Raw genomic sequence first — 13,244 nt, forward strand, 5'->3', positions numbered from 1 at the left:
AAGACGTATATTTCATTTTCACCAAGAACTTTACTGAACATGCTCACTAACCGAACAAACTTTTTGGCCAACCCAATTCAAACTGTAATATCTCAATCACTAATCAGCATCTTCCAGCCAACCATTCATTTGAAAATAGCTCAGAAACCTCTTAGAATTTTAATACTGATGTCCCTCCAGGATAAACTTGACTAAATGTTTCCCCTTCTTTTATGGCAAGGATTCAAAATAGTCTTCCTAAGTCTTCCCACACACTTCCCTTACCGTGAGAAAGGAGAATGTTTGATCCTATTGGTGGTATTATGCCCTATTGTCCCTTTTTATCATACACCAGAGCAATAATATCGTTCACTAATTATGGCCTGATTAGACTTATTGAGCTTCCTAAAATGAGAGAGACTGCTTTATTACCTAATAAACAGGTTAAGCCTCAAGTTTTCACAAGAGTCCTTATCTCATAGGCACTAGCTGAAGACGGTCTGGCAAACCTCATTACTTTGGGAACAATGGAGTATATTTCAGACAAGCTTAGCAGCCCGGCAGAGCAAAGAAATTAGGCATCCTTCAACATTCAACATATGTTTCCTGAATGCCTTTTGTGTGCTAGGCATCATTCTAGGTATTAGGGAATAAAAGAAAAATGTCTGCCCTCATAGAAACTTATATTCCACTGAAATGTACATAACAAAATACACAGCATGCTAAATGGTTGTTGCTGTGGAAAAAACAAATCAGACGAGGAACATAATGAGTGTCATGGAGGAGCTTTTGAAATTTTAGGTGGAAGGAAGTCACAAAGTGATCTTTATAGATGTGTAGGGAAACAGCACTCTGGGCGAGAGGACAGAAAGAGGCCAGGTTCTCAGAAAGGAAGTGTGCCTGGGTGGGATACAGGAGGAAATAGCAAGGAACCCAGTGAGGCTAGACCTCAGTGAGTTTAAAAAGAAGAATTAATGGGGGCTAAATTGTGTAGGACCTTCTGAGCCACTGTAATGATTGTCTTTTACTAGGAGTGAGGGTTCAGGGCAGAACAGGGCTGCTGTGTGTTGAACCCGGACTGAAGAGCATCAGGAAGTAAGCACGGAGACCTACAAAAGGCTATACTTTTTCACAGCTGAACTCTGATCAATTTCCTTTTCATTCCAGCCCTTCTCACTGTTTCATCTCTTGGCTGTCCTTAACAATGAGAGTTTAGAAATAACACGTAGTTATTGACTGTGTCCAGACTTTATGTTTGTATTTTGTTCAGGACAACAATTTTGAGTACATAACATATAAATTATTGAATACATTCATGTGTCATTGTTTTAAACTATCTGCATGCAAGACAAATAACACTAGAATTCACTAACTTGTAATATCCTTGAAGAAGAGGTAATATACAAGTTTGACTCATCTATACTCAATGCTAATAAAGAGAGAATGAAAGAGAGTGGAATAGAATAATAAATAATTTCTGTCTATGAGATAATCTGATTCAGCAGAAAACTCCCCAAATGTTATCTCTTTTTACCCGTAGTCACATCAGGTACATATTTTGAGGTTCAGAAAGATAAGGGTTAATTGCCTAATGTCACACAGCTAATACTGGGTAACCAGAAATCAAGCTCAGGTCTCTCCATCCCAAGACTAGTACTTTTTCTATTGTGCCAATCTGTGACTTGCTATAGAACTAGGATTTTCAAAGATTATGAAGTGCCAGGCTAGAGAAAATGGGCAACTGATTCTTGCAGGGTGGGATTGCAAATGAGGAAATGTTCTTATAAGTGGGTAATATCTCCCAAAGCAATTCTTAGAAAGTGGAAAAACATTAATATCTAGTGATGATGAAATTCATCTAAAAGTTACCTGTGGAAATCATGAGCTATGAATAAAGTCTAATTAGAGAAAATGAATTACCTAGCACTTTTTAATTTTCTCTCTCTCTCTCTGCATCCTATTCTTGTTCTGGCTAGAGAAACTATCTCTTATATTTCAAGTACTGGGAGTGTGTGAAAGAAAGAGAAATGAGAAGAGGAACAGGGAGAATGGCTCTAAAAGATGAAAGAATCAGAACTGAGGTTTGAACATAGAGCAACAAAGTGAGGAAGTAAGATGAATTCAGTAAACAATATTGACAACTTGCTCTTTGTAAGCCAGGCAGGCAGAAATACAAAGCTGACATTTCAGGAATCATCTGCCTAAACAAAAACTCAAAACCATACTTTGTTTTTGTTTTTTAGTCGCTAAGTCATCATACTGAATTCTGCTTAAAACCAAGCACAGCCATCCCTCAGTATCTTCAGGGAATTGGTTCTAGGAGCCCTGCAGATGCTCATATAAAATATATATAAAGTAATGCAGTATTTTCATATAACCTACGCACATCCCCTGTATACTTTAAATCCTCTCTAGATTACTTATAATACCTAATACAATGTAAATAGTTACTGCTGCTACTGCTAAGTCACTTCAGTTGTGTCCGACTCTGTGCAACCCCACAGACGGCAGCCCACCAGGCTCCCCCGTCCCTGGGATTCTCCAGGCAAGAACACTGGAGTGGGTTGCCATTTCCTTCTCCAATGTGTGAAAGTGAAAAGTGAAAGTGAAGTCGCTCAGTCATGTCTGACTTGTAGCGACCCCATGGACTGCAACCTACCAGGCTCCTCCGTCCATGGGATTTTCTAGGCAAGAGTACTGGAGTGGCTTGCCATTTCCTTCTCCGATAAATAGTTACTAGTATGCAGTAAATTTAAGTTTTGCTTTTTGGAACTTTCTGGAATTTTTTAAATTATCAAATATTTTTGATCTGCAGTTGACTGAATCCAGGGAGGCAGAACCCCTGGATATGGAGGGCTGCCTGTATGTAGTTCCAAGGCCTAATGTTTAAAGCTACTACAATTATGGCATCCATTTGTTGGAAACTCCTACCTCTTATGCAAATTGTGACCCTAAAGAAATCTTGCACTTTATCCACTGTACTGAATTCAAAAATAATGTACTAGAAGATTTTTTACATACATGAATATATGCTGAGATAAGAGACTGCATATTATGGCATGTCTTAGGGGAAAAAAAAGAGGACAACAACAAAAGTAATAACAATTCTCAGTCATTATAATTTTTAGGCATATGAAGGATCTGGCTAGAAGGAAGAGTAAGTCTTAACAGCTAGTCAAAATCTTACCAATTTGATGAAAGGCAAAGAAACTGACAGCACAGGACTCCAGAATTTCACAAAAACAGTGAATTACTCTTTCAGGAATATTTTATTTATCTTCCAGTTGAAGATCTTTCCCTAACTCTTTAGCACATGTCATATTGATGTGTTTTATCCAACGGCAAAATGCCTCAACTGAAGAATGGTGTGCAGAGGGAAATGTAGGCTGGCTGTAAAATTTCAGAATCATTCCTTAGACTTTCTGAAAAAGTTATTTCCTACCTGAGGGGCATTGGTAGCCACTAGGAATGCATTTGTCCGTCCTGGGTGGTCATAGTCATGCATGGCAGCTGCCACATACAGAGCCATCAATTCCAGCGCAGGAATGTTTGAAGAAAGGCAGCTGTAGCTCTCATCTGGAATCGAGCAGCTCCTCGAAGAAATGTAAGCAATTCGCTCAGGGTTAATTGCTGAGGAACAAACAAAATGAAAGAGCATTACATATAAAATCCTTACAGTGAGGCTAAGGAGCTTCCCAAAGGTAATATGATCATCTTATTTGTTGACTTACCTAAGAAATACTCTCTGAACATGGACATAAAATAGTATGCTATTTCCAACATACACGCTAACAGAGAGGAGCAGTGTTAAACACGACATGACAGGATTCTCATAATGCTCTGTTAACTCAAGCTAGAGGTGATCTTTAAAAACCTCTGATTTTCTAAACTTTTGTTATTTAAAGGTTAAACATAATGGCCAGAGTAATAGGAAAAAGCAATCCAGAGAATAAAATTACATGAAACACTATAGAGACTTAGGAATTTAATATATTAACAAAGTAAGCATTTCAACATACATGCTTTTCAAATCTTACCCAAATAGATTTCCTTTCATTTGTAACCCTGACTACACTACTTCCTTTTCTTTTTCCTTCCATGAAGCCCCTTATAAAATACTGTAAAGAAAAACTCTGAAACTGAAAAGGTATGGAAAACTGAGGAGTGATTCAGTCAGTATAATTCTTTGTATCTTCTAGTTAGAAACAATAATTTTACTATCAGCAATGTGCTTTTGGTGTCCTTAACACCTTACCATTTGTTTCTCCTTTTTTTGTAATTTGATGGCTATACCGATTTAGATGGTCACTCAAATCGTTTTTGCTAAAGGTATCTTAAAGTATTAAGAAGGAAATAATAAAGTATATTGTGAGTAGACAGCAAAGAAAACCACAAACATATTAAAGAGATATAAAATTTCATTGGTTGTGTTCAGCAGGGGAAACTTAGAATAATGTCCTGTCTTGTCGAAGTCCAAAAAGACTTTATCATGATTTAGTTCATTTAATATTTTCAATCACAAGGGTTTAAAATAATAACTTAAAATACACAATACTGATAAAGATACCTAATTACTTTTATGCTGTTTATATTTTGCACCTGTGGTGCTGGAGAAGACTCTTGAGAATCCCTTGGACTGCAAAGAGATCCAACCAGTCCATTCTAAAGGAGATCGATCCTGGGTGTTCATTGGAAGGTCTGATGCTAAAGCTGAAACTCCAATACTTTGGCCACCTCATGCGAAGAGTTGACTCACTGGAAAAGACTCTGATGCTGGGAAGGATTGGGGGCGGGAGGAGAAGGGGACGACAGAGAATGAGATGGCTGGATGGCATCACCGACTCGATGGACATGAGTTTGAGTGAACTCCGGGAGTTGGTGATGGACAGGGAGGCCTGGTGTGCTGTGATTCATGGGGTCGCAAAGAGTCGGACACGACTGAGCGACTGAACTGAACTGAACTGAGTTTTAGAATTAACCCACACTAGCAGGCAATGGCAAGCCACTCCAGTACTCTTGCCTAGAAAATCCCATGGACAGAGGAGCCTGGTAGGCTGCAGTCCGTGGGGTCGCTAGGGGTCGGACGCGGCTGAGCGACTTCACTTTCACTTTTCACTTTCCACTTTTACACATTGGAGAAGGAAATGGCAACCCACTCCAGTGTTCTTGCCTGGAGAATCCCAGGGACAGGGGAGCCTGGTGGGCTTCCATCTATGGGGTCACACAGAGTCGGACACGACTGAAGTGACTTAGCAGCAGCAGCAGAGCTTCTTTTAAAAATAATTATAAAAAGTAAAAACAAGATACTTAAATGTATGGATAAACATATATTTAAACATTCAAGTTTCTAATAAGATTTAAATTACCAATATCAGAGTGAAAACTTCCATTTTTTTTGCATTATATGCATTCTAGAATTTAGTGCCCCTAGAATTTAGAATATATATAAAAAATTAAAAAATGCAAAAAATCCTTTCAAACTCAGTATATACTTAGAATTGACATATTAGGATCTTAATACATTAGTCTATGTATGTTTAATGTGAAATTACTAGTATAAAAAAGAAAATACATGGCAAGACAACTAAACGGCCAGACAACTGAACATAACTACTGAAGATTCCATTTAAAAGGAGGCCTCAGTAAAAGGCATTAGAAAAAGAAGAGGCAGAACTATCTCTATTTGTAAATGACATGATTCTGTACACAGAAAGATCCTAAGAAATCCACAGGAAAAGTATTAAACTAAAAATGAGATCATAAAGGTTGCAGGGTACTAGATCAATATGCAAAAAATCCATTTTATTTCTCCATACTAGGAGTAAATTTAACAAAAGAAGTGAAAAACCAGTATCCTGAAAAGTAAAAAACTTTGTTGAAAGAAATTAAAGAAGACAAATAAGTAGAAAAATATCCATGCTCATGGTTCGGGAGACTTAATACTGTTAAGATGGCAATACTCCCTCAAATAATCTGTGGTTCAACATACTCCAGTCAACATCCCAGCTGGCTTTTTTGTACAAAAGATATATAAGCTGGCCCTAAAATTCATATGGAAATGAAAGAGATCCAGATTAGCCAAAACAATCTTGAAAAAGAAGAATAATTTTGAAGTTTACTACAAAGCTTTAGTAACAAAAGATTGTGTGGTAATGACATAAGGATAGATACACAGATCAATGAAACAGAACTGAGTCCAGAAATAAATCCTTATATTTACGGTCAATTGATTTTTGGATAAGGGAGCAAAACCTTGCTGGGAGCCAACTACGCCTTACGTGATACAAGGCACTTTCATACATGTTGTTTCATTTAATATCACATCTTAAAAGGCAGAAATGGTGTTATAACAGTTAACAACCAATCATGGAGAATACATAAAGAAATTTTTTCAACAAATGGTGCCAAGACAACTAGATTTCTATATGCTAAACAGTGAATGTTAGACCTCTTCCTTACTTCATCCCCTCAAATTAGTTTTAGTGGATCCTAGACCAAAACTTAAGAGCACTATGAAACTCTTAGAAGAAAACAGTAAATCTTCATGACCCCAAGTTACACAAACCCTTTGTAGATATGACACCAAAAGCATGAATAATGAAAGAAAAAATTAGATAAATTAAACTTCATCAAAATTTAAAACTTTATGCTTTATTGTTGTTCAGTCGCTCAATCAAGTCTGACTCTGTGAACTCATGGACTGCAGCACACCAGGTTTCCCTGTCCTTCACCATTTCCCAGAACTTGCTTAAATTCATGTCCATTTAGCTGGTGATGCCATCCAACCATCTAATCTTCTGTTATCCCCTTCTCCTCCTGTCTTCAATCTTTCCCAGCATCAGGGTCTTTTCTAATGAGTTAGCTCTTCACATCAGGTAGCCAAAATATTGCAGCTTCAGCATCAGTCCTTCCAATGAATATTCAAGACTAATTTCCTTTAGGATTAACTGGTTTGATCTCCTTGCAGTCCAAGGAGAGTCCAAGACTCTCAAGAGTCTTCTCCAACACCACAGTCCAAAAGCATCAATTCTTTGGCTCTCAGCTTTCTTTATGGTCCAACTGTCGCATCCATACATGACTACTGGAAAAACCATAGCTTTGACTAGACAGACCTTTATCAGCAAAGTAATGTCTCTGCTTTTTAATATGCTGTCTAGGTTGACACTTGTATCCAGAACATATTAAAAAAACTTCTACAACTCAATAATGAAAAGACAAATGACCTAATTTTTAAATGGACAAAGGACAAATGTATACACATGACCTAAAAAAACATGAAAAATGCTCAACATCATTAGCTATTAGAAAACTGTGAATCAAAAAATCCACAGTGAGATACCACTTCACACAACTATAAAATGGCTATCAAGACAATGATAAATGGCAGATAAATTAATATTATTAATTATATTAATAAATTGGGATCTTCATACACTGCATGTGGGAATGTAAAATAGTGCAACCATTTTGGAAAATAGTTTGGCAGTCCCTCCAAATGTTAATCACAGAGTCACCTTATGACCCAGCAATTCCATAAAACTAGGTAGGTGGCCAAGAGAAATGAAAACATAAACCCACACAAAAGCTGGTAGATGAATATTCATAGAAGCATTTATTCATAACCGCCCCAAAGTGAAAAGAGCCCACATTTCCAATGGGTATACCTACATCAGTAAATTCATAATGATCAACCATTACCTTCCTTTGTCTTGCTGTAACACTTAAAATCCATTCCCATATATGTTCCTCAGGTTTCTGCCAATATAAATTTAGGAAATTATTTTGGTACTCAGACTTAGATTGTGGCAGATCTGAGTTTAATTATGGATCACAAAGAAATGAGAGGTGGTGGGACTAGATTTAGAGGTGAACTAGCATAGACCTACAAGTCAAGAATCTCAGGTGAGGTTGTTCCAAGGTCTTCAGGCAACCAACACAAGCAGAAATGATTATTTTTCAGCATGGAGGTACAGCAAGGTATGAGGGGTTCAGGGTAATCAGATTTATTGAAATCGACTCAAATATTCTTCCAATTATAAGGGTCCTTTCTTTTCCAATCAATACCACAGCTCTAACATAAGAGGCCAAGTTGAGGCCATGAACTCAACTTGCATTGAATTTCAGGTAACTTCAGGATCAATCTTTGAATTATGTTTTCAGAAGTTACAATCCTACTGCTATAATAATTAAAAAATTCTTTTTTTTTAATTAAAAATTTTATTTAATTATTTTTGTCTGTGCTGGTTCTTCACTGCTACTCAGGCCTTTCCCTAGTTGTGGTGAGCAGGGGCTACCCTCTAGTTGCAGTGCTCCAGCTTCTTGCAGCGGCTTCTCTTTTTGTGGAGCACAGGCGGTAGAGTGTGTGTGCTTCCATAGTTGCGTCAGGTGGGCTCAATAGTTGCAGCTCCTGGGCTCTAAAGCACAGGCTCAACAGTTGTTGCACACAGGCCTAAGTTGTTTGGTGGCATGTGGGACCCTTTCTGGATCAGGCATCAAACTCAAGTCTCCTGCACTGGCAGGTGGATTCTGGATTCACTTAGCCACCAGAGAAGTCAAGGAATTCTTTTAACTATCTGGTTCTCTAACCATTCATTAAAACTCTAAACTTGTTATTTCATTTTTTTTTTTTTTTTACTGAAATATAATTAACATAAAAACACTGTAAATTTAAGGTATACAATGTGTTCATTTGATATATCTGTATACTGCAATATGATTACCACCTGTAAGCATTAGCTAACACCTCTACGACACCACATAATTATCATTTCTTTTCCTGGGGTGAGGTCAATTAAGATCTAGTCTCTCAGCAACTTTGAACTTTATAAGGTGGTATTTATGACTATAACCACTATACTGTGCATTAGCTCTCCAGGACTTATTTATCTACTAGCTCCAAGTTTGTAACCTTAAACATATCCCCAATTCCCTCACTCCCAGCCTCTGGTAACCACCATTACATTCTCTGTTTTTAAAAATTCAGCATTTTTATATTCCATATGTAACTGACACCATAAAGTATTTGTCTGATATTTCATTTAGCCCTTAAGGCCCATCTGCTGCAAATGGCAGGATTTCCTTCTATCTCATGGCTGAAAAACATTCCATTGTGTGTACATGTACACACACACACACACACACACACACACACACATCTTTATCTATTCATGGATTATTTCCATGTCTTGGCTATTATGAATAATGCAGTAACAAATATGAAAGTGCATATATCTCTTCAAACTTCTATTTTCATTCCCTTTGGATATATACCCAGAAATTGCTCCTTCACATGATAGTTCTACTTTATTTTTTTGAGAAATAAAAATCTCCATACTGCTGTTCACAGTGGCTGAACCAACCTATCTTTCCTTCAACAGTGCACAAGTGTTCCCTTATATCCACATCTTGGCCAAAACTTACCTCTTGTCTTGATGACAGCCTTTCTAACAAGTGTGAGGTGATAGCCCACTGTGGTTTTGATTTGTATTTCTCTGCCCCTTTTTTTTAAATTGGATTGTTTTTTGGTATTAAGTTGTATAAGATCTTTATGTATGTTTGATATTAACCCCTTACGCTCAGAATATGAATTACAAATATTTACTTCCATTCTGTTGGTTGCCTTTTTGTTTTTAAAATTGTTTCCTTTGCTGTGTAGAAGCTTTTTAGTTTGATGCAGTCCCACTTGTTTATTTTTGCTTTTGTTGCTGTTACTTTTGGTGTCGTAGACATCCTTTCTATTCTCCACTGTGGTCAGAATAAAGCAGTGCATTTCATAGTCCTTACAGTCTTTGTTTCTACCACAGTTTTCCATTTCAGCAGCTACTTGGTTTTCCAAAGAAAACTGTCTTCTACATATACTTTATTCCATAATATTGTATAAGGACTTATAACACTGCTAGTAAGAACGCAGAAGGAAGTGAGGAGCACAGAAAACAGACATTGCCTTAGGGTATTTACGCAAATCATCTTGAACAGGGTGATGGTAGAAAACCTCTATTAAGGACAAAGCCAAGAACCCATTATTGGAGACTAAAGGAAAGGGGTCATTGTTAATATAGCAGCAGAAAGCTTGGTTGAACTCTATTCATGGAATACAAAACATGTAAACAATGAACTTAGATATTTAGCTGAGATTTCCAAGGAAAGCAGTAAAGATAAGCCTGCTTTCTTACTGTTTGAAATAAAATGTAAGAGGAAAGTGAGGAAGAATTGCTAAGCAAGAAGGATCCAGGATTTGGTAATCTGGGGAATTCTCAACTTGTCCAGACTGCAAAAAATACTAGAAGTGAGAGATTCGCTGTCAGGAATGTGTACTCTGGACAGAAAACCAAGGTTGTAGTTGTACCACTTTTTGCTAATTCCTCTGAAGGATGAAAAGGTCAGGGTCAGAGACATACTTGAAGATGCTATGCTGCTGTCTTTGAAGAAGGGGCCATTAGCCATGGAATGCAGGTGGCTTGTCTAAGTTGGAGGGGGCAAGGAAACATTATTCACTGGGGACTCCAGGAAGAAAATAGTCCTGCTGACACCTGGATTTTAGCCTAGTTGAATGATTTTCAGACTTCTGGATCCAGAATAATAAGTTAATAAATTTGTATTTTGTTTTTGACCACACCTCATGGTATGTGGGATCTTGGTTCCCTGACTAGGGATCACAGAGTCCTAACCACTTTGGCAGGGAATCCCCCACATTTGTATCATTTTAAGCCACTAAATCTGTAGTAATTTGTTACAGGAGCCATAAGAAAACACTACAGATTTTGGCACTTGGAAGTAGAGTGTTGCTGTAACAAATATCTAAAAATGTGGAGGTAGCTTTGGAATTGGGCAGTGAGTGAAGGCTGGAAAAATTCTGAAGAGTATGACAGAAACCAATAAAAGACATTAATTAATATATTCAAGAAGTTTACTGAACGCCCAAATAAGATGAATACAAAGAATATAACCTGAGTGTACCATAGACAAAATGCTAAAAACCAATAGCAAAAGAAAAGGGACATAGTACCATAAAGGAGAAATAAGACTTATGGCTGATTTGTCAACAGATACTGTAGGTGTCAGAAGATACAATGATATCTACAAATGTGCTGGAATAAGGATGCATTCTTCTAGGATAAAATAAATACATCTACAAACAAAAAAGGCTGAAGAAAGCGATCTCTGATGGAAGCACCGAACTACTAGAAAGAAGGAAGATCACTATGAAAGTCAATATGGATGGCAGACAAAAATGAATCAGTGACATACGGCAAATCCACCAAACAATGGTGTAGTTCAGTTCAGTTCAGTCGCTCAGTCGTGTCCGACTCTCCGCGACCCCATGAATCACAGCACGCCAGGCCTCCCTGTCCATCACCAACTCCCGGAGTTCACTCAAACTCATGTCCACAGTGTCAGTACTTTAGACTAAACCACCAAAGAATGTGAAGAAGTGGCTAAGACTGAGACCTTTACACTGATTAGTATGATAACAATTCTCAGGCATTTGTAACGAAGCAAATTCTGTCCTGATTTGTGTGTATTTCTTACTGGAGTATTTCTCCTGTCTTATTTTCAATGTTTTTAAATTTTCGTTTAAAAATTTTTTTGTTTTAAAATTTCAGGATCTCAGTTCCCTGATCAAGGATTGAACCCAGGCCATGGCAGTGAAAGCACTGGATAGAGGTTTCCTCCCCTCTTCTATAAACTAGAGTAAGAGAGCAGTGAATGTTACAATTTATCACATTTGCATAAATAGTTATATTTATGATAAGGAAACAAAATTTGAATGTTAACAATTTTTTTTTAATATCACTGTTTAAATACTTATGTGAAGCTTTTAAACATATCCCCATCTGTTGGGAATGTTACATATTTTAAATTTACATGATATACCTAAACCAGGAAAAATAATAACTGAAAGAAAAGCAAAACAGATTATCATAATATTCAGGATATTGGCTATCTCAGTGAAGAAGCAGCAGGGTGGGACACAGAAAAGAAACATGGTAAATTGAGTAGTATTGAATATTCAGATGGGTAGTAAGTTTCCCAATTTGCATTCACCAAAATTTACATAATACTTTATATATACCCCTGGTGGCTCAGACGGTAAAGCATCTGCCTACAATGCGGGAGACCTGGGTTCAATCCCTGGGTTGGGAAGATCTCCTGGAGAAGGAGGTGGCAACCCACTCCAGTATTCTTGCCCAGAAAATCCCATGGACAGAGGAACCTGATAGGCTACAGCCCATGGGGTCGCAAAGAGTTGCACACAACTGAGCGATTTCCCATTCACTTTATATAACCAAAGGTGACTTAATAAAAATGCTAAGAGAACAGAGATAATGAAATGAGATAGTTTGATTTATAATGCCTAATGAAATACTTTAAGGAAAGATTAGTAGAAGGGAGTACCTGTTTCATTTCCTGCTCCATGATCACTGTGGATCTGCTGCAGGCCAGGAATGGGCCGTGTTGTCAGATACCAAACAGCATGTAGGACGTCTGTGGCATGTATACGATTATGATCTAAAGTCACCAAAATGTTTTATAAAAATGGTCATTTTGTTATTTTTAACATAGGACATTTTAAAAAGTACTTTCTAGTCTCACTGTATCCTCCTAAATAAAACATATGGCTTAGAATAATTTCCAACAATTAGATTTTTGTTTCATCTTATTTTGTCAAGTTTCTTGATGTCTCTTTTAAAAACTTTCACATATACTATGAAAACATGTACAGGGATCAAAGAAAAGGCATCATAACCAGGGCTAACTTACTTAAGGTTACTTTTGCTTGTTTTTGGACTGTGCCATTTGGCTTGCAGGATCTAGTCCCCGGAGCAGGGATGGAACCCATGACCCCCGCAGTGGAAGCACGGAGTCCTAATCACTAGACTGCCAGGGAAGTCCCCAGAGACTCTTATTAACCAGTATATTCTAACTGGACGTGACAGTGAAGACTCCTCACCATGGCTTTCTTTTTCCCATTCCTCTGATCTTTAAGTACACCTTAAAGTATCATCTTATTCCATTTGTAAAATTCAGCCACTTTTCAAAATACATATTTTGTGATAATTAGAGTACATATAAGGCACATTAAATTATTAAGCATCACTATTATTAATGAATCATGCCAATTTAAGAATAATTGGCTATTTCTCCAAAGAATGTTCCCCTGGAGGTTAAGTGTGGAATGAATCAACACATAAAGAAAATTGTATCTTTTCTTAATATAAAATTAAAATTCTATTTTATCATAAAATCAAATAGCCATTAAAAAT

General features: G+C 37.2%; 1 protein-coding gene across 3 annotated transcripts in view; it reads right to left on the reverse strand.

Moving 5' to 3' along the window:
• The window catches only part of PDE3B (phosphodiesterase 3B), a 190,742-nt gene that overhangs the window by 15,565 nt on the left and 161,933 nt on the right, over positions 1-13,244 (reverse strand). For all 3 annotated transcript variants that reach the window (XM_088843072.1, XM_055423330.2, XM_055423329.2), the window contains 2 exons: positions 12,376-12,489; positions 3,422-3,609 (listed from right to left, as the gene is read on the reverse strand). In XM_088843072.1, the coding sequence (XP_088699198.1) occupies positions 3,422-3,609; positions 12,376-12,489 (302 nt within the window). The remainder of the gene's footprint in view (positions 1-3,421; positions 3,610-12,375; positions 12,490-13,244) is intronic.

The sequence above is a fragment of the Moschus berezovskii genome, chromosome 14, assembly GCF_049115385.1.
Source record: "Moschus berezovskii isolate FMDL1 chromosome 14, NW_MosBer_1.0, whole genome shotgun sequence".
NCBI classification, from domain to species: domain Eukaryota; kingdom Metazoa; phylum Chordata; class Mammalia; order Artiodactyla; family Moschidae; genus Moschus; species Moschus berezovskii.